Source organism: Petromyzon marinus, chromosome 8 (genome assembly GCF_048934315.1).
Source record: "Petromyzon marinus isolate PM22_M1 ecotype Great Lakes invasive population chromosome 8, UKy_Petmar_22M1.pri1.0, whole genome shotgun sequence".
Lineage (NCBI taxonomy): Eukaryota > Metazoa > Chordata > Hyperoartia > Petromyzontiformes > Petromyzontidae > Petromyzon > Petromyzon marinus.
This window is the reverse complement of record NC_133674.1, coordinates 20785999-20813849: the sequence shown is the minus strand read 5'-3', so window position 1 is coordinate 20813849 and position 27851 is coordinate 20785999. Positions and strand designations below refer to the sequence as shown.

The window sequence follows — 27851 nt, the reverse complement described above, 5'->3', positions numbered from 1 at the left end:
GAGGGGGATTTGTTGTGGTCAGGGTTAGATGGCTGTGTTCAGGGTTATGGTGAGGAGATTTGTTGTGGTTAGGCTTAGGGGGCTGTGTTCAGGGTTATGGTGAGAGGGGGATTTGTTCTGGTCAGGGTTAGATGGCTGTGTTCAGGGTTATGGTGAGGAGATTTGTTGTGGTTAGGGTTAGGGGGCTGTGTTCAGGGTTATGGTGAGAGGGGGATTTGTTCTGGTCAGGGTTAGATGGCTGTGTTCAGGGTTATGGTGAGGGGATTTGTTGTGGTTAGGGTTAGGGGGCTGTGTTCAGGGTTATGGTGAGAGGGGGATTTGTTGTGGTCAGGATTAGATGGCTGTGTTCAGGGTTATGGTGAGGAGATTTGTTGTGGTCAGGGTTAGGGGGCTGTGTTCAGGGTTATGGTGAGCAGATTTGTTGTGGTCAGGGTTAGATGGCTGTGTTCAGGGTTATGGTGAGGAGATTTGTTGTGGTCAGGGCTCTGTTATTGCAAAAGCATCGCGCGCTGTGAAAAAAATAAAAATCCACGCACAATCAACGTCACATTTGGTTTCCTCTTCATTACCGCGGGCATCGACTCACAATCGAACTCAGTTACCATGGGGTCAGGGCTAACGTCACGGATTGGCCCGATTCCTCAGATTCGTATCGTGGTTTCTGCTCGCGTTGGCGGCTATTGGTTGGGCTAATGTTGGGTGCTCGTGGTACAGTGCGTTAGTTTTTTTGGTGGGGCTGAAGGTGGGGCCTTACCATCAGCCCCACCAAAACTAAGCACCTGCCTGGGTATTTTGTACCATCGGACACTCCACCCCCACAACTCCCAATCGGTGATGGGGCAGTTGTGGAGCGAGTGGAGAGTTTCCCATACCTGGGCAGTGTGCTTATGACCGGCTCCAGTTTAACAGCAGAGGTCTCACTCCGAATCAGTCGAGCGGCAATATCTTTTGGTTGCGTAACGCTGTGTGGAAGCTACCTGGTCTGTCGCTCCACACTAAGCTTCAGGTCTTCTCGGCCACGGTCATTCCCTCCCTTCTCTACGCTTGCGAAATGTGGACCCCCCTAATGGAACATTTTCGCCGGTTAGAAACATTTAGGCTGGCCTGCCTACGATTCATCCTGGGTTTAACCAGAATGGATTGTGTGAGGAGCTCACAAATCCTTGAAAGATCTGGGCAAGGTCCCATCGGTGAGCTCCTCCGGCAGGCAAGGCTGCGTTGGCTGGGTCATGTATCCCGCATGCCCAGCCACCGTATGCCGAAACAGCTTTTGTTCGGCCGGATCGAGGGGGCTAAACGGGCGCGGCACGGGCTAAAGAAGAGATGGAGTGATGTGGTACAGGAGGACGTGGAGCTGCGTGAACTTGCCGATGACTGGTACCAGCGGTGTCAAGATCGGCCTCTGTGGAGGAGGCTCGTGAAGGACGCTGCTGGGCATTTGGAGGCAGTCGCCCTCCAACAACAACGAAGGGCGGAGGAGCGACGCTCACAACAACGAGCGGAGCGCCGGGTGGCTGAAGCACAGCGGGTTGGCATAGTAGGGGGCACAGGTGGTGCATCAGCCAGTCATCTCAGTCAGTCGACCCGTGACATCTGGGTCTGCCCCGTGACCTGCCAGCGGGCGTTCGACACTTCACGTGGCCTCGGGTGCACATAGCCTGGCACAAGCGTCGTGGTGACGTCACCGCCACTTAGTGGCGAATGGCGGTTGTTGTTAGTACTGTGGCCAGGGCTCGTAATATGGATACACATTCCGTGTCAGTGCGGTGCCAAATAAGTTGAACATACGTACAGTACATACACATTGCCCTACACAGGTTACCCGCTTGTCACGCGCCACTAAAGTCTCAATCGGATTCACAGCAAACACGGAATGACGTTTGGTCAACGTTGGCCCAACGGTTCCAACCACGTGCCAACCACGTGCCAACGTTGGTTCGACGTTGGCACGTGCACTGGCTTATCTCGCGCGCGTCATTTGCGTGATTGGTTGAATTGCACATTGAGCGGCGCGGGGATTCGGCGTCATTTCCAGTGAGTACAGCAGCAGCAGCTGTCATGATAATAGCAGCAGGAGCAGTAATATCAGCAGCAGCTATCATGATAATAGCAGTAACATCAGCAGCAGTAGCAGCAGTAGCAGCAACTATCATGGCAATATCAGCAGTAGCAGCAGCAGCAACTGTCATGATAATAGCAGCAGGAGCAGCAGTAAGATCAGCAGCAGCTGTCATGATAATAGCAGCAGCAGGAGCTGGAGTAGCAGCAGTAGCAGCAGCAGGAGCAGTAACATCAGCAGTAGCAGCAGCAACTGTCATGATAATAGCAGCAGGAGCAGCAGTAATATCAGCAGCAGCTATCATGATAATAGTAACATCAGCAGCAGCAGCAGAAACTGTCATGATACTTAGCAGCAGGAGCAGCAGTAAGATCAGCAGCAGCAGCTGTCATGATAATAGCAGCAGCAGCAGTAAGATCAGCAGCAGTAGCAACTGTCATGATAATATCAGCAGCAGGAGCTGGAGTAGCAGCAGCAGGAGCAGTAACATCAGCAGTAGCAGCAGCAGTAGCAACTGTCATGATAATAGCAGCAGCAGGAGCTGGAGTAGCAGGAGCAGGAGCAGTAACATCAGCAGTAGCAGCAGCAGCTGTCATGATCATAGCAGCAGCAGGAGTTGGAGTAGCAGCAGCAGCAGTAGTAGCAGCAGGAGCAGTAACATCAGCAGTAGCAGCAGCAGTAGCAACTGTCATGATAATAGCAGCAGCAGGAGCAGTAATATCAGCAGTAGTGGCAGCAGCAACTGTCATGATACTTAGCAGCAGGAGCAGCAGTAAGATCAGCAGCAGTAGCAACTGTCATGATAATAGCAGCAGGAGCTGGAGTAGCAGCAGCAGGAGCAGGAGCAGTAACATCAGCAGTAGCAGCAGTAGCAACTGTCATGATAATAGCAGCAGGAGCAGCAGTAAGATCAGCAGCAGCTGTCATAATAGCAGCAGCAGGAGCTGGAGGAGCAGCAGCAGGAGCAGTAACATCAGCAGTAGCAAATGTCATAATAGCAGCAGCAGAAGCAGTAACATCAGCAGCAGTAGCAGCAACTGTCATGATAATAGCAGCAGCAGCAGGAGCTGGAGTAGCAGCAGCAGGAGCAGTGACATCAGCAGCAGTAGCAGCAACTGTCATGATAATAGCAGCAGCAGCAGGAGCAGCAACTGTCATGATAATAGCAGCAGCAGGAGCTGGAGTAGTAGCAGCAGGAGCAGTAACAGTAGCAGCAACTGTCATGATAATAGCAGCAGCAGGAGTAGCAGTAGCAGCAACTGTCATGATAATAGCAGCAGCAGCAGGAGCTGGAGTAGCAGCAGCAGGAGCAGTTACAGCAGTAGCAACTGTCATGATAATAGCAGCAGCAGGAGCTGGAGTAGCAGCAGCAGGAGCAGTAACAGCAGTAGCAACTGTCATGATAACAGCAGCAGCAGGAGCAGCAGTAGCAGCAACTGTCATGATAATAGCAGCAGCAGCAGGAGCTGGAGTAGCAGCAGCAGGAGCAGTGACATCGACAATAGCAGCAGCTGTAGTCGTTGCGGCTGTAGTAACATCAGAAATCTCACCAATAGCAGCAACAGCAGCGACAACATAGTCAGCACTCGCAGCAGTAACAACTGAACACGTTTGTCAACATCACTGTGGCCTTTAGAAGAGGAAAATACATAATAAACAACGTTTCGGGCAATGGCTCTTCATATAAGATGAAAGCAGGAGGGGTTGGGCTAGTTTGATGGTTAGGGCTCGCGATGTATCTGCTATGAAGTAGGTCTATTGATGCATGTGCCGAGTCGATGTTTACCGTGCCGAGTCGATGTTTACTGTGCCGAGTCGATGTTTGCTGCGCTGAGTCGATGTTTACTGTGCTGAGTCGATGTTTACTGCGCTGAGTCGATGTTTACTGTGCTTGTGTGCCACTGCTGACACATCGCTGCGCTACGAAACCGGCCTCCCCTCGGTCGGCTGAACCTCAAATGAGTACCTGGTGCGGTGTGTAAACATCGCCACGAGGGAGACAAAGGCGGCCGGGCGTGAAGCTGGCCACCTACCCCCTCGTGTGCCGAGCCGGCGTTCATAGGCGCTCACTAACAGCACTTGCCCCTACAGTCTGTTAAGGCTACACAGGGGATCTTTGTCTTTGGTAATGGTCATGGTGATAATGGTGTCAGTTGTCGTGTTGGACTCGGAGACACCAGTCCCTACTGCGGTGCCTAAACAGCAGCACGGGGAGGTCAAGGGGGGAGAGGCGGGCAGGGGGGGCGCGGACGTGATTTCGGCCACATCACCCAGCCTTAACAGGCGCTCGCAAACATCGCTTTCCCCATGAGTCTACAGAGCCACCGTGGGGGGGGGGTCTGTGTCTGTTGGTGGCGGTGCTGCCGGTACTGCTGCTGGTGCAGTGCGTTACAGGACACACAGCGCTGGCCACTCCAATGCAGGTGGACCCAGAGCCCCTCGGCAAGGCTCTGCGTGGGTCACGGGGGTCGGAGTCTCCCCGCCTTGCGGAGTTGCGAGCCTAGGGAGGCAGAGGGGACACGCGGGCACGCGCTGGCGTGAGAACCCGGCGAGTTCACCGACACCACGAGGGCCTTGGGATCCTCTTCCTTGCTGAAGGCCGAACACGACTGTAAGGGCGGTGACGCGGCCGAGTGTTAGCGTGCTGTCGAGGAGCGCAGTTCAAACTCGGCGGTCGTCCCGGTCATTATTGCGCGTGCTATGACCGTGATGATAGTACCACTACGCGCCGTCTGCTTAACTTTGGACGTTAAAGATCTCACTGCCGTCTTTCGCAAGATTTACACACGCGCACACACATACCTCGACCACTGCTGTCACGGCGAGATTGCGGAGAGAGAAGTGACGAAACAATGACGCAGTGTCGCCAGATCTAAAATAGCCCCCCTCTCTCCCCCTAGTACCCGGTTCGTGCGGCTAGGAACCTCGGTAGTGATGGATGAACATCGTCTGCGGGTCGTTAAGAATTTGCTGCGCTTCGTGTGGCGGCCCTGGGTCGTGTGAAATTCAGTCGCGGGCCGTGATCGGCTCATGGGACGTGACTCCTCCACCCTCGGTTTGCAGCACTGTACGTGCGCGCCGCTCTGCGGTTCACGGCTTCACAGACGCTGCCCCTCGCGCCACCACCACGGACCACGTTGACCGATCTCCGAATGCAAATCGTCGTTACACGCTGCACGCGCCAGATGGTTGCTAATCCTAACCCCGCGTGACGCATGCGCGCGTGTGTGTGGACTCGTATGTTTACATACGTGTATGTGTGCCTTAAGGGTTAGTGGATTGTGGCATTGCGGGGTCGTATATGCGATGTCGACAACGTGGGGAAGCCTTCATCCAGCAGTGGATAGACCCCGCGTCTCGCGAGCACACAGCCCGATGCTGCTGCTCTGACCTATTTGTCGTGCCAGGTGAGCGCCGCATACTTCTCCGCCAGGACCCCCTTGAGCTGCGCCGCGTGCACGTGGTCCCGCGTCTCCACCACGCAGGTCACCTGCGCACACACGCGCGGTTTAATAACAACCACGCTCAGAAGAACAATGGTGACAAAACTCATTCTTGTAATAACAATGAGCGGTTGTAACACGCCGCGAAGTATCCGCTCAGACGAGTGGGCTCTGAGACGCCCCGGGCAGGTGCTGCACTCACCTGCACGCTGAACAAGTCGGTGGTGAGGAAGGTGCGGTCTAGACTGATGTCCATCAACCTGGGGGAAGGTGAGAGGAGACAGGTCACTCACCTGTCCACAACCACACACGTGTCCACAACCACACACGTGTCCACCACCACACACGTGTCCACAACCACACACGTGTCCACAACTACACACGTGTCCCCAACCACTCACGTGTCCATAATCACACGTGTCCACAACCACACACGTGTCCACAACCACACACGTGTCCACCACCACACACGTGTCCACACCCACTCACGTGTCCACAACCACACACGTGTCCACCACCACACACGTGTCCACACCCACTCACGTGTCCACAACCACACACGTGTCCACAACCACACACGTGTCCACACCCACTCACGTGTCCACAACCACACACGTGTCCACCACCACACACGTGTCCACAACTACACACGTGTCCACCACCACACACGTGTCCACAACTACACACGTGTCCACAACCACACACGTGTCCACAACCACACACGTGTCCATAACCACACACGTGTCCACAACCACACACGTGTCCACAACCACACACGTGTCCACAACCACACACGTGTCCACCACCACACACGTGTCCACAACCACACACGTGTCCACCACCACACACGTGTCCACACCCACTCACGTGTCCACAACCACACACGTGTCCACAACCACACACGTGTCCACAACCACACACGTGTCCACAACCACACCTGTCCACAACCACACACGTGTCCACCACCACACACGTGTCCACAACCACACACGTGTCCACCACCACACACGTGTCCACACCCACTCACGTGTCCACAACCACACACGTGTCCACAACCACACACGTGTCCACAACTACACACGTGTCCACAACCACTCACGTGTCCATAACCACACGTGTCCATAACCACTCACGTGTCCATAACCACACACGTGTCCACAACCACACACGTGTCCACAACCACACACGTGTCCATAACCACTCACGTGTCCCCAACCACTCACGTGTCCCCAACCACTCACGTGTCCACAACCACACACGTGTGCACAACCACACACGTGTCCACAACCACTCACCTGTCCACAACTACACATGTGTCCACAACCACACACGTGTCCACACCCACTCACGTGTCCATAACCACACACGTGTCCACAACCACACACGTGTCCACAACCACACACGTGTCCACACCCACTCACGTGTCCATAACCACTCACGTGTCCATAACCACACACGTGTCCACAACCACACACGTGTCCAAAACCACACACGTGTCCACAACCACACACGTGTCCATAACCACTCACGTGTCCCCAACCACTCACGTGTCCACAACCACTCACGTGTCCACAACCACTCACGTGTCCACAACCACACACGTGTCCACAACCACACACGTGTCCACAACCACTCACCTGTCCACAACTACACATGTGTCCACAACCACACACGTGTCCACAACCACACACGTGTCCACAACCACACTTGTCCATAACCATTCACGTGTCCATAACCACACACGTGTCCATAACCACACACGTGTCCACAACCATACACGTGTCCACGACCACTCACGTGTCCACAAACACACACGTGTCCACACCCACACACGTGTCCACAACCACACACGTGTGCACAACCACACACGTGTCCACAACCACTCACCTGTCCACAACTACACATGTGTCCACAACCACACACGTGTCCACACCCACTCACGTGTCCATAACCACACACGTGTCCACAACCACACACGTGTCCACAACCACACACGTGTCCACACCCACTCACGTGTCCATAACCACTCACGTGTCCATAACCACACACGTGTCCACAACCACACACGTGTCCACACCCACTCACGTGTCCATAACCACACACGTGTCCACAACCACACACGTGTCCACACCCACTCACGTGTCCACAACCACACACGTGTCCACAACCACACACGTGTCCACACCCACTCACGTGTCCACACCCACTCACGTGTCCATAACCACTCACGTGTCCACAACCACACACGTGTCCACAACCACTCACGTGTCCACAACCACACACGTGTCCCCAACCACACACGTCCACAACCATACTCAGGGGCACGTTTATCTCGTTCATCCTGGCGAGAAACTCGAGAGACCAGGACGAGTGACATGACTCGAGTCCACATAGAACTTTCCTTTGCTCGCCCGCCCGCCCGCTCGCCCGCGTGGGCTCGGCGCAGGCGGCCAGCCGACTCACCTCGCCTCCTCCCTGCCCAGCAGCTCCAGCAGTCTGCCCTGCTCCGCGGGAGAGTCGCTCACGCGCACCGAGAACTTGCAGAGTCGCCCGTCCAGCACCAGCGCGCGGTCCACGCAGCGCTTGAAGTGGGAGACGTCGATGCTGCCGCTCACCAGGACGACCACCACGCTGGGAGGGGGGGGGGTGATGCACAAGAACGTCACACGTGGGACACTTGTACACGCGCACGCTGATATCTCGATGTGAATTGACTCTATTAACGCAGCCAGCGTTCATTGCTTCGCGTGTCACATGGGGCGTCTTTAACAATCATCGGGCGCGTGCAGGCAGCGTGGAAACGAGTTCATAGTCTTTGAATGGGGAGCAGAAAATTGGTAAACGCGGAAAGACGAAGCGTGGTAGTGGTGGTGCCACCGTGGGGACTGGGGTTTGGGAAACCAAGATGTTTCTTGGATGTGGTGTGTTGGGTACGTAGACGTGGTTTTTATTATTGTTATTACTTGGTGTGTTTACCCAGAAAAGCCTCACTGAGTCTCATGACTCTTTTTCAGGAGGGTCATGCCAAGTTTTCGAAGTTGGGGGAAAGGATGACTCCTGCTGTGCATGCGCGATGCCAATTGAATAGTTTGCAGGAAAAAAAAATAATTTGACAAAATTTGGACCCTAACGCCAACACACAGTGGCCTACCCTGGCGAATGACTTCATAAGACATTACGTGCACTGTGAAGCAGGTGGCACGTACCATGAACGTGGTTGTTACACCCGCAGTATAAATCGGGTCGGCCGCTCGAATCGAACCGCGAACCTCTGCAACTAGTGGCGAACGGCGCTACCGCTGGGCCACAGGGAGAGATGTTCGTCTCACATGACACTCACCCCGACGCGTTTACTTCTCAGTGCCAAATTAAACTTAAATTAAATCACTCGCAGTTCACCAGCGTTGCTTGTTCAATCAAGCCCAACCCACTCTGCTGATGAGACTCTGAATGTAGAATCCGGTCCTGCTTGTGTTGAACCAATGCTGCTGCTGAAATGATGCACACGCTGACAGCACTTGCCCCAGCAGCATGTTAAGGCTACACGGGGGCCCTTTGTCTTTGTGTTGCGTCGCACGCTCACCGCTTGCCACGCAGCTCGGGCAGCTTCCCCGAGACGATGGCAGCGAGCGCGGCGGCGCCGTCCGCGTTCACGGCGGCGCCCTCGAACTCCAGCACCTTGAGCATGGCGAGCAGCAGGTCCTGCTCCCTGCACACGTGGGCGGGGGGGGGGGGGGAGTGGCACGGGTGGTCACACGGGGGTGGTCACACGGGGGTGGGCACACGGGGGTAGGCACACGGGTGGGCACACGGGGGTGGTCACACGGGGGTGGGCACACGGGGGTGGTCACACGGGGGTGGGCACACGGGGGGGCACACGGGTGGGCAATGCCGTACCGAGGGCACTAAGTGGTGGCACCCCGGGGCCCCCTCTTAAGGGGGCCGCTGTCCTACCTGGAAGCCGAATTGCCAAGCAAGCGGTGTCGGCTGATGGCTCAGTCGTTTGGTGGGGCGGTCGCCACGCCAACGCAGTTCGGGTGGGGGGGGGGCAAGCGTGGGACCCTACCCCACGCGCCAAAATGTTTAGCTGCGGCGGGGGGAGGGGTGCGGGGGGTGGGGATAGGGTAGGGTCCCCCGTGTGGGGGGGTTAGTGCGGGGGGAGGGGGGTGGGGGGAGGGTAGGGACCCCCGTGTGGGGGGGGGGGGGTGCGGGTGGGAGGGGGGTGGGGGGAGGGTAGGGACCCCCGTGTGGGGGGTGGTCTCAATGTCTGGAGGAGCCGAGTGGCAGCGTTCGGGGGGGAAGAGAGAGAATGTGACGTCACACAGTGGCGCGTGGTGGTGGTTATCGACGGCTCGTGTGATGAGTTTTGCGATGTGCGTCACTGGGTGTGACCCAGCGGTCAGCACACCGCGCTACGGACCCAACGGGCTCAGTTCGACTCTGGGCCACGGCGATTATCTGAGCCAATCATCGGGCCCCCAATCTTAAAACGTGTCGGCCTCAGCAGGTGCTCGCTACCTGGCCCTCGTATGAGTGACCCTAATGTATGTTGGCGTCACTTGTCAGTACGTGTGTCAGTGTGTGTCACGGTGGGTCAGTGCATGTCGGTGTGGGTCAGGGTCAGTGCCTGTCAGTGTGCGGGTCATCGATGTTGCTCTCGCGTGCCACTCACGTGATCGACACCACCTTGTCGATCACATGACGCCCCGTCGCGAAGGCGTTCGGTCCCACGGACTGTGAGCTGAGGTCTGAACACGCACAGGTACACACACAGGCACAGGTACACTAACACAGGTACACAGACAGGCACAGGTACACTAACACAGGTACACACACATGCACAGGTACACTAACACAGGTACACACACAGGCATACAGTGAGGGAAAAAAATATTTGATCCCCTGCTGATTTTGTACGTTTGCCCATTGACAAAGAAATGATCAGTCTATAATTTTAATGGTAGGTTTATTTGAACAGTGAGAGACAGAATAACATCAACAAATATCCAGAAAAACGCATGTCAAAAATGTTATAAATTGATTTGCATTTTAATGAGGGAAATAAGTATTTGACCCCTCTGCAAAACATGGCTTAGTACTTGGTGGCAAAACCCTTGTTGGCAATCACAGAGGTCAGACGTTTCTTGTAGTTGGCCACCAGGTTTGCACACATCTCAGGAGGGATTTTGTCCCACTCCTCTTTGCAGATCTTCTCCAAGTCATTAAGGTTTCGAGGCTGACGTTTGGCAACTCGAACCTTCAGCTCCCTCCACAGATTTTCTATGGGATTAAGGTCTGGAGACTGGCTAGGCCACTCCAGGACTTTAATGTGCTTCTTCTTGAGCCACTCCTTTGTTACCTTGGCCGTGTGTTTTGGGTCATTGTCATACTGGAATATCCATCCAAGGCCCATTTTCAATGCCCTGGCTGAGGGAAGGAGGTTCTCACCCAAGATTTGACGGTACATGGCCCCGTCCATCGTCCCTTTGATGCGGTGAAGTTGTCCTGTCCCCTTAGCAGAAAAACACCCCCAAAGCATAATGTTTCCACCTCCATGTTTGACGGTGGGGATGGTGTTCTTGGGGTCATAAGCAGCATTCCTCATCCTCCAAACACGGCAAGTTGAGTTGATGCCAAAGAGCTCCATTTTGGTCTCATCTGACCACAACACTTTCACCCAGTTGTCCTCTGAATCATTCAGATGTTCATTGGAAAACTTCAGACGGGCATGTATATGTGCTTTCTTGAGCAGGGGGATCTTGCGGGCCCTGCAGGATTTCAGTCCTTCACGGCGTAGTGTGTTACCAATTGTTTTATTGGTGACTATGGCCCCAGCTGCCTTGAGATCATTGACAAGATCCTCCCGTGTAGTTCTGAGCTGATTCCTCACCGTTCTCATGATCATTGCAACTCCACGAGGTGAGATCTTGCATGGAGCCCCAGGCCGAGGGAGATTGACAGTTCTTTTGTGTTTCTTCCATTTGCGAATAATCGCACCAACTGTTGTCACCTTCTCACCAAGCTGCTTGGCAATGGTCTTGTAGCCCATTCCAGCTTTGTGTAGGTCTACAATCTTGTCCCTGACATCCTTGGAGAGCTCTTTGGTCGTGGCCATGGTGGAGAGTTTGGAATCTGATTGATTGATTACTTCTGTGGACAGGTGTCTTTTATACAGGTGACAAGCTGAGATTAGGAACACTCCCTTTAAGAGTGTGCTCCTAATCGCAGCTCGTTACCTGTATAAAAGACTCCTGGGAGCCAGAAATCTTTCTGATTGAGAGGGGGTCAAATAATTATTTCCCTCATTAAAATGCAAATCAATTAATAACATTTTTGACATACTTTTTCTGGATTTGTGTTGTTGTTATTCTGTCTCTTACTGTTCAAATAAACCTACCATTAAAATTAAAGACTGATCATTTCTTAGTCAGTGGGCAAACGCACAAAATCAGCAGGGGATCAAAAACTTTTTTCCCTCACTGTAGGAACACATAGGAACAGGTATACTCTCACACAGGTACGCACAGATGCAGGTGAACACAGGTACACTCACACAGGTACACTCAGACAGGTACACTCTCACACAGGTACCCTCTCACGCAGGTACACTCAAACAGTTACACTCTCACACAGGTACACTCTCACGCAGGTACACTCACACAGGTACACTCACACAGGTACACTCACACAGGTACACTCTCACACAGGTACACTCACACAGGTACACTCAGACAGGTACACTCTCACACAGGTACGCTCTCACGCAGGTACACTCAGACAGGTACACTCACACAGGTACACTCTCACACAGGTACACTCTCACGCAGGTACACTCTCACACAGGTACACTCAGACAGGTACACTCTCACACAGGTACACTCAGACAGGTACACTCTCACACAGGTACACTCAGACAGGTACACTCTCACACAGGTACACTCAGGCAGGTACACTCTCACACAGGTACACTAACACAGGTACACTCTCACGCAGGTACACTCTCACACAGGTACACTCACACACAGGTACACTCTCATGCAGGTACACTCAGACAGATACACTCTCACACAGGTACACTCTCACGCAGGTAGACTCTCACGCAGGTACACCGTCTATCTCACCCTCGCACAGTCGGTTCTCTTTGCCACTGTCGCTCTGTGTCGGCTGGCCCATAGTGAGTGCGCGCTGCCAGCTGGGACAGCTGGCCAGCTCAACACCCTACAACAACAATAACAACACCACTAACACAGCAGCAGCTACAACAACAATAACTAGCAATACCACCAACCCCTCCACCACGAATAACAACAGAGACGTCATCAACAGCGCGGGCACTCGCAATACAACCACTCGCAACACCACCACTCGCAACACCACCACTCGCAACACCACCACTGGGAATGCCACCACTAGGAATGCCACCACTCGCAACACCACCACTCGGAACACCACCACTCGCAACACCACCACTGGGAATGCCACCACTGGGAATGCCACCACTGGGAATGCCACCACTCGCAATACAACCATTGGGAATGCCACCACTGGGAATACCACCACTGGGAATGCCACCAGGGCAAGCGTCGTGACTCCACAAACACCGCCACCACCGCCATGGCTCACAACACGTGTCCCACAGTCGGTGACACACAACACGTGTCCCACAGTCGGTGACACACAACACGTGACCAACAATCGGTGACACACAACACGTGACCAACAGTCAGTGACACACAACACGTGTCCCACAGTCGGTGACACACAACACGTGACCAATAGTCGGTGACACAACACGTGTCCCACAGTCGGTGACACACAACACATGTCCCACAGTCGGTGACACACAACACGTGACCAACAGTCGGTGACACACAACACGTGACCAACAGTCGGTGACACACAACACGTGACCAACAGTCGGTGACACACAACACGTGACCAACAGTCGGTGACACAACACGTGACCAACAGTCAGTGACACACAACACGTGACCAACAGTCGGTGACACACAACACGTGACCAACAGTCGGTGACACACAACACATGTCCCACAGTCGGTGACACACAACACGTGACCAACAGTCGGTGACACACAACACGTGACCAACAGTCGGTGACACACAACACGTGACCAACAGTCGGTGACACACAACACATGTCCCACAGTCGGTGACACACAACACGTGACCAACAGTCGGTGACACACAACACGTGACCAACAGTCGGTGACACACAACACGTGACCAACAGTCGGTGACACACAACACGTGTCCAGACCCAGCAGCACGCCATGCCCAGTCGACCTCTCGCTGTGGCATTCACGACCACACCGACTCCGAGTCGATCTACCAGCGACCGGATGTGGTTTAGTACGAAATTAAAAACCCTGCCACCACCAACGCAACCACCATACAACAAACACCACCATCCAACAACGACCACCACCATCCAACAACAACGACCACCACCACAATACAACAACAACCACCACCACCATCCAACAACAACAACGACCACCACCATCCAACAAGAACGACCACCATCAACAAGAACGACCACCACGGTCCAACAACAACGACCACCACCATCCAACAACAACGATCACCACCATCCAACAACGACCACCACCATCCAACAACGACCACCACCCAACAACAACGACCACTACCACCCAACAACAAGAACGACCACCAGTACCATCCAACAACGACCACTACTACCACCCAACAACAACAACGACCACTACTACCACCCAACAACAACAACGACCACCACCACTCAACAACAACAACGACCACCACCATCCAACAACAACGACCATCACTACCATCCAACAACAACAACGACCACCACCACCCAACAACAACAACGACCACCACCACCACCCAACAACAACGACCACCACCGTCCTCCTCTCCCGAACGCGACACGGCGGCGTGTCTCACGACGATGGTGACGGCCGGGTCGAGATGCTTTATGGCCGCTGCTGCCCCCGCCAGGAGGCTGCCCCTGCCCCCGGCCGGGATGATGACCGCCTCGACCCCCGGGACCTGCTCCATCACCTCCAGCCCCAGGGTCCCCATCCCCGCGATCATGTTGGGGTGGTCGTCACTGTCGGCAGGGGGAGGCACGGGGAACCAACGGCGGTCAGGGTAGAGGGCGGTGCTCGGTAGGGAGCAGTGTCGGACTCGTGCAGAGCCTGTAGCAGATGTTGTTATAAAGTGGCCCTAAATTAAACAAAATACACACAAAAATATTAAAACACAAATGTTTAACTTGCACAGTAAAGTAATTGTATTATTTCATTTGCTATGCAGCCAGATAATACGACAAATCGCTAACCTTAAACACCCGGTCGTTCATAAAATTTGAAGGCGGTATAGTGCTATAGTAATAGAGCAAGTGCACTATCACGAACCGGAATTGATAGCTCGAAAGCATTCAGCGCGGGGCCCTTGAAAGTGCGGGGCCCGTAACATTTGTAGCTACTTTTGCGACTCGGATAGCCCGGCACTGGAGAGGAGGTGTGATGAGTGAGAAGGGAGAGTTGCATGGAGCCAGAGCAGCGTGCGTGGTGGATATCAAGAAGATCACACGCGCTGCTACCCGCCACGTTTAGCGATTTTCGGAGTTTGTTTAAAGTTTATTTCGCATTCATTCGGTTCGCCACCCCATTTAAAGGTAGTCACGCTTCAGGTTTATGGGGGGGGGAGGCTGCCTCGTGTTGCGTGGAACATGAAACACGAACAGAGGCCCCTTTGCTCGATCCACTGCTGGACTGGGGTCTCGCCACGCACGTTGGTCGGAGCAATTTGCTGAAGGCGGAGGGGAACGATGGAGTTGTTGTACAGTACAACAGCGGATTGTTCTGCACTGTCATCTATCTGACATGATCACGATGACGATGATCAATGACAGTGTACACGGGGAATGGAGGAGAGCGGCTATGTCTGTTTCTGGCTGCTTTACGAACCCGGCGACCCGAGTTCGATTCCCGCTCATGACCAACAACAACATTGACGAGTATCTGAACCAATCCTGAACCAACCCTTAGTCGACTCAGCCTTAAATGAGTGCCTGGTGGAGTTTGGTGTAAACCTCAGCACTGGGGGGACAAAGACGGCCGAGCGTGGTGTTGACCACCCACCTCCCTCGTGTGCGGGCCTTCAAAAGTGTTACTCGCCAACAGCACTTGCCCCAACAGTATGATAGAGGCTATACGGGGGACGTTTGTCTTTGGTGGTGGGGGGGGTCGAGGTTCACTCACTCCTCCAGCAGCGCGCTCCCTTCCTCGCGCGCCACCTGCAGCGCGTGCGCCCTCGCCCCCCGCGCTCCCTCCCCTCCCCCGCCTTCGCCGCTGCCCACCCGCGCCCTCCCCGCGTTCGCGCCCAGGTCCCGGCACGCGCGCAGCAGCGCCTCGGGGGCGCGCGCCGCCACGAGCACGCGCGCGGGCACGCGCATCTCGGCCGCGTGGTGCGACACGGCGAGCGCGTGCGCCGAACTCCACGCGCCCACAGCGACCACCCCGCGCGCGCGCTGATCCTGCGCGGGGGAGGGGTCGGGAGTGTGGGGGGAGGCGCGTGCGGCGAGGAAGGTGGAGAGAGGAGGAGGAGGAAGATGGAGGAGGAAGGTGGAGAAGTTGGGGAGAGTGAAGGAGGATGGGGGAGGGAGTTGGTGGCGGGGAGATGGAAAGATGGGAAGGCGGAGACAGTGCGGGGGGGGGGGGGGGTGATTGGGGTGAAGAAACGGCGGAGGGGATGCGGAATAAGGAGTAAGGGGGTGGAATGTGCGTGAAGTTGGGGGAGTTGGATGGTGTCGAGAAGAGGGGTGGAGGAAGGTGGAAGATGGGGAGGGGGGTGGCGATGGGGAAGTGAAAAGGGGTGGGGGACGAGCTGAGAGAATGTGGGTGTAGTTGGGGGTAAAAGAGGAATCGAGCATCGTGGGGGGGGGGGGGGTCTGAGTTAGTGGTGAAATTCCACATTCTCGGAAACACGGAAGTTGACAAAGACAATGGAACAAAGGGCGGGTATGCGCCAGAAGCATGGGGGAGACGCGTGCTTGGGATTGCACGGAGAGACGGGACAGAGAGACGCCTGGATCGCGGAACTAATGTGAGCTGGGGACACCGCCATCGTGTTGACTCGGGGAGAGCGCCACGGTGCTGGGCACGACGCGTTGCTACAAGGGGGGGGGGGGGGGTGGTGGTGAAGCTCAGTGGTGGTGGTGGAAGAGCAGCCAACGGAGGGAATGACACCCGTGGAGATGGAGTAGCCATGAGGTCAGCGCGTGCAGGGGAGCGAGATGCATCGTGGCATCGCAGGACCGTGCGGGGTGACGATGGCGTGTGGGAGGATATCATCCATCAATGGATAGAACATGCCGTATGGTGGTGACGATTAGGTGGTGGGAGCTCGATGTGCTGTCCATGCTGACTTCTAGGTGAGCGTGACTGACGGTGTTTGTGATTTTGGTGATGTTGATAGTGATAGTGACGCTGTTGGTGTTGATGACGCTGATAATGTTGGCAATTGTGGCGATGTTGAGTGCGGTGATGGTGTTAGTGAGGCTTGTGGTGGTGATGGTGATGCTGACGATGTTGGCAATTATGACGACGATGATATTGGTTATAGTGATGCTGATTGTGTAGTTGTTGATGATGGTAATGGTAATTGTGGTGATGATCAGGTCGAGGGGCCTTAGGCTCATATGGGGGAAGGGTCTAAGTGGGCTCAAGTAACAAAAATGTACGAAGTTATCAAAATATTAATTTATTTACCGAGGTCACATTAACACATCCGACTCAAGGTAAATTAATGAAAGATAAACCACTCGCGACGGTAATTTATTTTTAGAAACATTCTAACTTTAGCTGCTGTGATAACATCATGAACGTTGTGTGGTCGTAATTCAGAGACCCCAAAGAAACATTTCCGATAGCCGTGCCAACCGTCGGCAAGCTGCGATTGCAACGTGGGATGGAGAGCCGAAAGCAAAGCTATGGTGGTGGTGGTGGTGATCATGATGATGATGCTGGTGTTGGTAATGGTGGTGCTGCCGGCCAGTCATCCCAGTCAGTCGACTCATGGCACCTGCTGGGTCTGTCCCGTGACTTCCTGCCAGCGGGCGTTCGACACATCACGTGGCCTCAAGGTGCACATAGCCTGGCACAAGCGCCGTGGTGACGTCACCGCCACTTAGTGGCGAATGGCGGTGGTGGTTGTTGTTGTTGCCGATAGCGGTGCTGCTGATGGTACTGTTGAGGGTGGGAGTGGTGAGCTTCACCCACCTTGGTCATCATCTGCAGGCAGTAGCGCACCCCACGCTCCTTGGCGCTGCCAGTCGCATGGAGGAACTCCTTCTTGACGAAGATCTCTGATCCGTAGTACTTGGAGAGGCGCGAGTACTGAGTGCAGGAGGAGGATGGAGTGAGAGGAGGTGATGGAGGGGGAGAATGAGGAGATGGGATTGAAGAGGTAGAGGGAGGGGGATGTGGTGGTAGAGGGCAGAGAATGGAGGGAGATTGAGGGAGGAGGTGGTAGGGTTAGAATCTCCACCCGCGTTCGCATCATCGTAGATTCGAGGGATGGTGGATGACGAAGTATGGTAAAAAAAAATAGAAATTCCAAGACCGGCGCGGCCTAGGGAAGCCTTCATCCAGTAGTGGATTGTCAAATGATCTATTGATGATCATCGTCTCTACCTTCCACTGTGGCGCTTGTGCCCGGTGTGAAGCAGACAGTGAGCGCTCTGGCTCAGCGCGGGCAGCAACAGTGCCGACTAATACCATCTGTCCCTTCTGGATGGGATAGAGCGTTGCCCCCTCGCGCACGTGGATTTTATCCGGGCGATCCGGTGCGCTCCCACTTGTATAAATACTCATTAATTTGGCTGAAAACATCTTAATACGATGAAGGACTGCAGAGCTTTGGCACATTTTTGGTAGCGTCGATGGCTCGCCGCCTGGCGATATGTAACATTAAACATCACTATAATTTAATTAACATTATCGTCACTGTCACGCATATGGGTTCCATCCCGTCGCATCCCTTCTCGTCGCTCCTCATCCCTCCTCTTGTCTCCCCGTGCATATCCATCGCTTACAAGACTGCTTTTCATCCATCGCCAGAACTTCACGTCACTGGTCATCCCCCCTCGCTCATCCCAATTCCTCCCAATCTCCTGTCACGTGTCACCACCGCTCCCCCTTATCCATGGCGCTCCATCGCTCTAAGCCTCTCCTCATCCTTTGTCATCTCTGTCATACTCCCCATCCCATATACTTCCGATCTCTCGAAGCCCTTCACATTCGTCTGTCCCCTCCTTTCCATCTCCCTCCTCCACTCGCCTCTCGTCGTCCCTCTCAATCCCTCCACCCAACCACCCCGCCCCCCGCCCTCCACCAATCCCCCCACGACCCCCCCCCCCACAGCCCCCCACCATGCACGGAGTCCGCTGCACCGCGTTCTGGATCATGAAGGCGGCGGCGCTGATCTCTTCGAACTGGAGGGATTCTCCCTCCGCCGCGGGGGGCGCGGCAGGGCCCTGGCGGGCGCCCCCCGCCGCGCCCTGCAGCAGCGGCCCCCCGTTCGGGCCGGGGGGCCGCGCCGAGAGTCCCTGAGGCGGGGAGGGGACAGCCCCCCCGCGATGGAGGAGCCGGCCCCGTTCTCCACTCCTTTCACCTGCGCGCACAGAGCGACCCTCGTTTGTTAAGGCGACTCGGAGGGTGAGTGGGGGGGGGGCTAGAGGAGGGGAGAGAGGAGGAGACTGCAGGGAGATGATGGGGGAGCGTGGGGCGAAGGGGGGAGAGAAGGGAGAGGGTTGGCTGTGGGGGGGGTGTTGTAGAGAGAGGGAGGGGAGAAAGAGGAGAGTGTGGGGAGAGTGCACGCAGAGAGGGGGGAAGGGAGGCGAGAGAAGGCATCGACGGACTTGTTGAGAGAGGGGAGAAAATGACGAGAAGTACGGGAGGGAGTGGGGCGGGGGGAGAAGGAGGGGAGTGAGAGAGTGGGAGACGAGAGACTGAGACAGACTGAGACACTGAGACAGACATAAGAGACATAGAGAAAGAGAGATGAGTATGAGCCTCTCACCCATGATGATGCGGACGAGGAGGTTGATGAAGGGGGGGACCCCTCGCCCCCCTCCCCCTCCTCCCCCGGTCCACAGCCGCTCCCCCGCGGCTCCCCTATCGCCGCGTCATCCTTGCTGAAGTCACACGCGCGAGATACGCGCCTGTCATCATCATCATAATCACCGTCATTATCATCAACTCACTCTTTCATCATGAGCACATAAAATGTATCTATCTATCGATTCATCATGATAATCGATTATCAGTTCTGGTGTATCCACTGCTGGATGAGTAACTGGCCATGTGGCTCAGTGACAGCGCGAGCGGCTCGCAGTGGAGTTGCAATCCTGGATTGGGGGTTGACTCAGCCCATCATCTTTACGGAATCAGTGTCACTTTGTGGTAGTGGTCAATATGGATCGCCTCGCCCCCGCCATAGGAATGAGGAATTTATCCCGCTGACTCAAGTCTGTAGACAGGAGATGAGCACCGATTAAAGGAGGACATCACTGTGACATCACTGTGACATCACTGTGACATCACTGTGACTGCATGGATGTAGTCTCTCCGAGTGTCTCACACACACATCGATAGGTATACAAACACAAAGATTCCCCGTATAGCCTTAGCAGACTGTTGGGGAAAATCCTGTTAGCGAGTAACACCTATGAAGGCCGACACAGCACGCAAGGGGGTGAGTGGCCAGCACTACGCCCAGACGCCATTGTCTCCCCAGTGGCAATGGAGAGACACCGCACCAGGTACTCATTTAAGGCCGAGTCGACGTAGGGGAGGCCCATTGACCGATTCAGATAATCATCACTGGTATTGACCGTGAGCGGGAATCGAACCAGGGTCGCCAGGTTCATAGCGCAGCGCGCTAACCGCTACACTACCGCTCCCCACTCACACACACACTCGCACACACACTCACGCACACTGACACACACACTCAACAACAACAACCGCCATTCGCCACTAAGTGGCGGTGACGTCCCCACGACGCTTGTGCCAGGCTATGTGCACCCTGAGGCCACGTGAAGTGTCGAACGCCCGCTGGCAGGAGGTCACGGGGCAGACCCAGATGCCACGGGCCGACTGACTGAGATGACTGGCTGATGCACCACCTGTGCCCCCTACTGTGGCAACCTGCTGTGCTTTAGCCACCCGGCGCTCCGCTCGTTGTTGTGAGCGTCGCTCCTCCGCCCTCCGTTGTTGTTGGAGGGCGACTACCTCCAACTGCCCAGTAGCGTCCTTCACGAGGCTCCTTCACAGAGGCCGATCTTGACACCGCTGGTACCAGTCATCGGCAAGTCCACTCAGCTCCACGTCCTCCTGTACCACATCACTCCATCTCTTCTCTAGCCCATGCCGCGCCCGCTTAGCCCCCTCAATCCGGCCGAACAAAAGCTGTTTCGGCATGCGGTGGCTGGGCATGCGGGCTACATGACCCAGCCATCGCAGCCTTCCCCGCCGGAGGAGCTCACCGATGGGACCCTGCCCAGATCTTTCAAGGATTTGTGAGCTCCCCACACAATCCAGTCTGGTTAAACCCAGGATGGATCGTAGGCAGGCCAGCCTAAATGTTTCTAACCGGCGAAGATGTTCCATTAGGGGGTCCACGTTTCGCAAGCGTAGAGAAGGGAGGGAATGACCGTGGCCGAGAAGACCTGAAGCTTAGTGCGGAGCGACAGACCAGGTAGCTTCCACACAGCGTTACGCAACTGATGAAAAGATATTGCCGCTCGACTGATTCGGAGTGAGACCTCTGCTGTTAAACTGCAGCCAGTCATAAGCACACTGCCCAGGTATGGGAAACTCTCCACTCTCTCCACAACTGCCCCATCACCGATTGGGAGTTGTGGGGGTGGAGTGTCCGATGGTACAAAATACCCAGGCAGGTGCTTAGTTTTGGTGGGGCTGATGGTAAGGCCCCACCTCTTAGTGGCACGCTCCAGTCTCAGCAGCAGCGTCTCCAACTCCTCTTCTGAATGAGCAGCTATTACCAAATCATCAGCATACATAACGTGGTTGAGCAATAGGGAGCCATCCCTTGACCGCACCCGGGCATCGATCAGCCTCCCATTATATCTGTACCAAATGGAGATTCCCCCGTACAGCTATTGAAGGGTTCACGAACTACGTGGCCAAAATAGATGTTAAATAATGTCGGAGCCAGAGGACATCCCTGTCGCACCCCAGGGTGTACAGGGAATAGCTCTGACTCCCAGCCACGTAGTTTTACCCGGGCCCGCTCACCATCATGAAGGTCCTTAATGATCGTGAGCAGAGGGTCAGGGACTCCAAAAGCACGAAGAACGACCCAGAGCCCACACACACTCACGCACGCTCGCTTTCACCTGACCAGCAGCACAGAGACCGCGTACACACACACTCACGCACACACTCTCGCACACACACTAGCACACACTAACACACACACTAACACACACACACACTCACACACACTCACGCACGCTTTCACCTGAGCAGCAGCACAGAGACCGCGTAGACGACCATACGCAGCAGGAGGCTCAGCACGGCCTGGAGGTCGCTCACTCGGTCGAGCCGATCGAGCTCCCCGTTGTTCACCTTGTCTCTAACGTCCACCCCTTCTTTAAAGTTAACCCCGTCTCGAACGTCCACCCCGTGTCTTGCGTTGTTCAACCCGTCTCGAACGTTCGAGCTGCGTCTCGCGCTCTTCAAGTCTCTGACGTTGAACACGCCTCTTAAGTTGTTCATCCCGTCTCGGACGTTAGAGCCGCGTCTCACGCTGCTCGCGCGTCTGAAGTTAATTCCGTCTCGAACGTTAGAGCCGCGTCTCCCGCGTTCTGCGTTCTTAACCACTGACTCCGCGTCTCTGGAGTCGATCCCGTCTCTGAGGCTCAAGTCGTCTCTGACGTTCAAGCCGTGCCTCACGCTCTCCGCGTCTCTGAGGTTCAAGCCGTCTCTGAGGTTCAAGCCGCGTCTCACGCTCTCCAACCTCTCCCTCACGCGTTCCACGTCTCTCACGCTCACCACTTTGCTCTCCCCGTGCCCCGCGCCCTCCCCGGCTCTCGCGCTCCCTCCGTCGCTCGCACCCCTCACGTCTCGCACTCCCTTCACGCCCCTCACGCTCTCCCCGTCTCCCGCGCTCCCCCTATCCCTCACTGCGTCCACCCCGCGCGCGTCTCCCACGCTCCACGGGCCCCGCACGTCTCCCTCGTCGTCCATCTCTCTCACGTCTCTCACGGTCACCACGTTGCCCATCACCGCCCCCCCCCCACTCTCTCCCTACACGAACCCCGAACTCGCAGGCCCCGCGGAGTTCGCTCGCTCGCCCCCCGCACCCCGCCCACCCCTCCCCTGGTCAAGTCAACCCCGGCGAGCGAGGGCGCGCCGGTTTGGTCCCGGTGAGTCCGAGACCGAGGGGGTAAACGTTAGCGGAGAGGTGTCCCTGGGTCTCTGCGCAGTGGGGTTCGGTGAGACGCGTTCACGGGTCACCCCCACGCCCCCCCACTCACACGCAGTGCGCGCCGTTCCATAAATAGCACGCGCGAGCCCGCAGCTGTGTGCGTGCTTTGTGGTGCCCCAACGCTCGATGTAGGTGATAGGGGGTCGGGGGCTGCCTGTACGTCTGTGTGTGTGCTTGTTTTTGTGGCTGTGTGGTCGTGGGTATCTATGTGTGTCTCCGTGTATGTCTGTCGGTACGGTGCGAATGAAGATCTATATACATACACACGTGTCTGTCTGTGTGTGCGTCTTTGTTTGTGTGTATCTGTGTGTGTGTTGGGGAGCGGTAGCGTTAGCGCGCTGCGCTACGAACTTGGCAACCCGGGTTCGATTCCCGCTCACGGCCAACACCAGTGACGATTATCTGAACCGGTCCTGGGCCTCCGATAGGTCGTCTCAGCCTCAAATGAGTACCTGGTGTGGTGTGTAAACATCGCCACTGGGGAGACAAAGGCGGCCGGGCGTGGTGTTGGCCACTCACCCCCTCGTGTGCCGTGGCAGCCGTCATAGGTGCTCGCTAACAGCACTTGGCCCAACAGTCTGTTAAGGCTATAGGGGAATCTTTGTCTTTGTTTGTGTATATGTGTCTGCGTGTGTCGCGGTGTGTGGTCATGTCTGTTCTATATTTAGCTTTCGCACGCGCTGGGCTCTCTGAGCACGGAACATCACCACCACACATCACCATAAACATCGCTATCATCACCGTCACCACCAGGACCAGGAGTGGTCATCAACACTCTCACCACCACCACCACCACCAAACGATGTCGTCATCACGAGACGAGGAGCGACACGCGAGCAGTAGCCCGGGAGGGGTAGCGGGGGGGGGGGGCTCGTAGGGAGCCCAGCTGGGGTCTGGCGGGGTCCCACACCTCCTCCAAAAGGGGTCCGGGCTTGAGTCGCAGTCCTGCTGAGAGCCGGGCGTCGGCGTGGAGAGCGCCGCCCGCCCGTGGAGCACCCCTCCCTGCAGCCTCGAGAAGAGGACATGGGCTGCGAAGTTCATGGCTGCGAGTTGGTTGAGACCCGTGCAGGACGAGGTGGAGGAAGAGGCAATGAAGAAGGTGGAGGAGGATTCCCGAAGCTTCTTGGAGCTCAGGGGTCCGATGCGTGGGGGCTCCACCGTGCTGCGGAGTCGCGTGACTCCGATGCCCGCTAGAGAGGCGCTCTGCGGTCTCTCCGCTCGCACCTGGGCGCAAACCGAAGCTTCCCGCGCTGTGTGCGGTGAATGCCCTGGGGAGAGGATCCCGCACTGAGGGCGTTAAGGGCTTAGATCGCCCCCCCACCCACCCAGTCCCTCCCTCCTTCCTTATTCCTCGTCTTACTTCTTTCACGTATTCACTCCTCCCGTCTCTCTCCAGCCTTTCTCCATCCATTCACTCCCACCCTGCATCGTGTCTCCCCGCTCCCCACCATAATTCATCTTCCTCCTTCTCTAACCCATTCACTCTCCATTCCACCTTCTCTCTCTTTCCTTCATTCTCTCCTTCATTCTCTCCTTTCACTCTCCTCTTACAGTCAATCATTCACTCACGTTGACACTTTTCCTCTTTCATTTTTCCCGGTTCTACTATTTCTCATTCTCTCTTCATTTCCCTATCGTTCTCTCCTTTCCTTTCCTTGCCCCCGTCCCCCATTCTCCTTCACTCGTTATGTGACATACGACGTTTCGGGCAATGGTTCTTCTTCACAGCAAAGGTGGGGGGGGGGCGGCTGGGTGGCAGTAATTGCCTTGGTTTGAATTTGTTAAGGTTTGAGTGAGCACATCGATTGTTACATCGCTGTTACTGAGCGCAGTCCTGAAGGCCCAACATCGCAAAGCGGCCAGCAACAAACAGCACGATTCAAGTTGCAATACGTCCGAGTTGAGACGCGTCTGAAGTTGGGCAAGGTTCTCACACGGGCTTGGGAGCAGAGACGCTCGTGGGAGGGGATTCCCGACAGGAGCGGCGGTGCGTAGGCAGAAGCATAACTAGAAGTGGTGTGAATCGTAGTGTGGGTGGGTAGGTGAGTGAGTGGATGAGGAGTGGGTATGTGGGTGGGTGAGTGATTGAGTGAGTGGGTGAGTGTGGGTGAGTGAATGGTTGAGTGGGTGGGCGGGTAAGTGAGTGTATGCGTGTGTGTGTGAACGAGTGAGCGGGTGAGTGGGTGAGCCCTGCAGTGTGGTGGTGGATGAGAAGACGCGGTCGAGTCTGATTAAGCTTAGGGACTCGCTCAGGCAGCTCCTGTATTATTACCTCGGTTCCATCTCCCCCCCCCCCTCCAACTCCACCCGTCAACCCAAGCTCACTGCCCCCCCCCTTCCCTCCACCCCAACCCAAGCCCCCTAGCTCGCTAATTGGATAACGGTGCTCACCGTGATGAGGATTCCAAGATAAGCGCGGATGCAACGAGGGATTTATGGGTCTTGTGAGCGCGGCTGCCCGAGGTGATTACGCCATCCTGCCCTTGAGGAAAGCTTCTATCGTTTGCTGCCTTCTTATTCATCAGCATCATCATCACCATCAGAATCTTTATTTATACTGGAGGAATCCGATGAGCTATGAAGCTCTTTTTCACGGACGTCCAGTAGGGGCACGGGGTCAGCAACTTACAACAACAAACAATACCATCGCCATCATCGCAACCCATGATCAGTCCACTGCTGGATGAACGCCTCCCAAAGCCGTCGCCATCTCTCACGGCCCTGCGATGTCGCACTCCACACCCAACGCCTGCGTACGTAGAGCTCGATTCACCACCGCTCCATCTTCCCGTGGGCCACCGAGACCCGAGGTTCGCTAATTGGACTCCCTCTGTGGGACGTCCCCGTTGGCGCGATCTCTCTCCTTTGACCCAGCGGGCATCCTTACCGGGCAGCCACGCGTCCTACCCAAGCCCCGTCCTAGATCGCTCTGCGATGTACGCTTAACAGACAGGCAGGCAAACGCACAATACATTTGGCAATGACAATAGCAGCACACACAAGACAAAGGTCTCCCGTATAGCCATAACATATTGTTGGGGCACGTGATGTTGGCGAGCACCAATGCAGGCGGCACAGCACGAGACGGTGTGGACGTCCGGCACCACGCCCGGCCGCATTTGCTTCCCCAGTGACGATGTTAAAACATCACAGCAGCTAAATTATGATTTAAAGCTTTCGTGACTGCAGTTATTCATATTCTTGGTTCTTTCGGTAAAGTCACGTTGAGGGGAAACAATAAAATAATACAAAATATACATGAAACAATACAATTATCACGACGTTTCGACTGCAACACAAGCAGTCATCATCAGGTGTGAAAACCAACGGCAAGAACATTTGAAAGAAGTGGCGGTTTGTGTTATTTATTTATTTATTAGCGTTAGCATCACGGATAGCGATTTGACAGTTTGTTTAGATGGACGAGTCCGTCTATGTTCGGAAAAGAGGAGGGGGGAGACGAAAAAATTAATGTATGCTGTCTGAAAGCCACCGTAAGCGTGAACAATCAATTAAGACCCGAAATGGTTTAAACCATTTCGGGTCTTTTCCGAACATAGATGGACTCGTCCATCTAAACAAACTGTCAAATCGCTATCCGTGGTGCTAACGTTTTAAAAATAAATAAATAAACACAAACCGTCACTTCTTTCAAATGTTCTTGCCGTTGGTTTTCACACCTGATGATGACTGCTTGTGTTGCAGTCGAAACGTCGTGAGAATTTTATTTTTTATATATTTTATTATTTTATTGTTTCCCTTCAACGTGACTTTACCGAAAGAACCAAGCATATATATCACAGCAGCTACTTCATTGAGCCTGAGTCGACCTATGGGACGCCCAGGAACGGTTTAGATAGTCGTCACTGGTGTTGGTCGTGAGCGGGAATCGAACTCCGGCCGCCGGGTTCATAGCGCAGTGCGATAACCGCTACACTACCGCTCCCATCAGAACGAAACCGCCACGAACACCACCGCCTGCTATTGAGGGCCACGCAGTGATTCACGAACTCGTTGCGCGCTCTTGTTGACTGTGCTTTTGCACCAATGCCATCTCAGCAGCAGAATCACCAAATCGAGTGTTCGTCTTAACCACACAAGGTGGCGATGCAGGTTCTCACACGCCCTCCTACGGAGGCGCATATGCAACGAAGAAGGGCCACTGTCCGAAACGTCGCCTATGATATATTCATTTTATTTGAAAGCCACAGTGTTGTTATTGACGAACGCGTTGAGTGTCGTTGGTAACTGTGCGTGTGCACCACGCAGCAGCAGCGCCAAATAATCTGCTTTAGAGGTGTCTGTCGCATGCCAATCAAATTTAAAATAGTTTTCATTCGCAGAGCCGAACCAGGCGAACTAATGAAGGAGAAAAAATAATTGAAGTGAAATTTTTTGCAGTCATTTCTGATGAACAGACTGCGACCATCATGAGTGACGGGCGGCTTAAACATTAATTCGAACCCAGGCTTTAGCAATACCGACTGAGCGCTCTAATCCATCCCACAACCTCTACACAACGTGGGTGTATAGCGATATGTATATATATATTTACGGGAGCCGAAGAGAGATGATGTTTGGGATGTACAGTGAGGGAAAAAAGTATTTGATCCCCTGCTGATTTTGTACGTTTGCCCACTGACAAAGAAATAATCAGTCTATAATTTTAATGGTAGGTTTATTTGAACATTGAGAGACAGAATAACAACAAAAAAATCCAGAAAAAAGCATGTCAAAAATATTAGAAATTGATTTGCATTCTAATGAGGGAAATAAGTATTTGACCGCTCTGCAAAACATGACTTAGTACTTGGTGGCAAAACCCT

The 27851-nt window shown here is 54.8% G+C and overlaps 1 protein-coding gene across 1 annotated transcript; it reads right to left on the bottom strand.

The window, feature by feature from the left end:
- Positions 1-538: 538 nt before the first annotated feature.
- Positions 539-23149, bottom strand: LOC116940398 (L-threonine ammonia-lyase-like). Its single transcript, XM_032950180.2, has 13 exons — positions 22057-23149; positions 19591-19705; positions 18941-19182; positions 17790-17906; positions 15771-16045; positions 14449-14614; positions 12624-12720; positions 10175-10250; positions 9086-9211; positions 7966-8133; positions 5705-5762; positions 5451-5549; positions 539-4559 (listed from the first exon to the last, which is right to left on the bottom strand). The coding sequence occupies exons 2-12, from the start codon at positions 19592-19594 to the stop codon at positions 5451-5453; spliced, it is 1428 nt and encodes a 475-aa protein (XP_032806071.2). The 5' UTR covers positions 19595-19705; positions 22057-23149; the 3' UTR covers positions 539-4559.
- Between the last annotated feature and the right edge of the window lie 4702 nt (positions 23150-27851).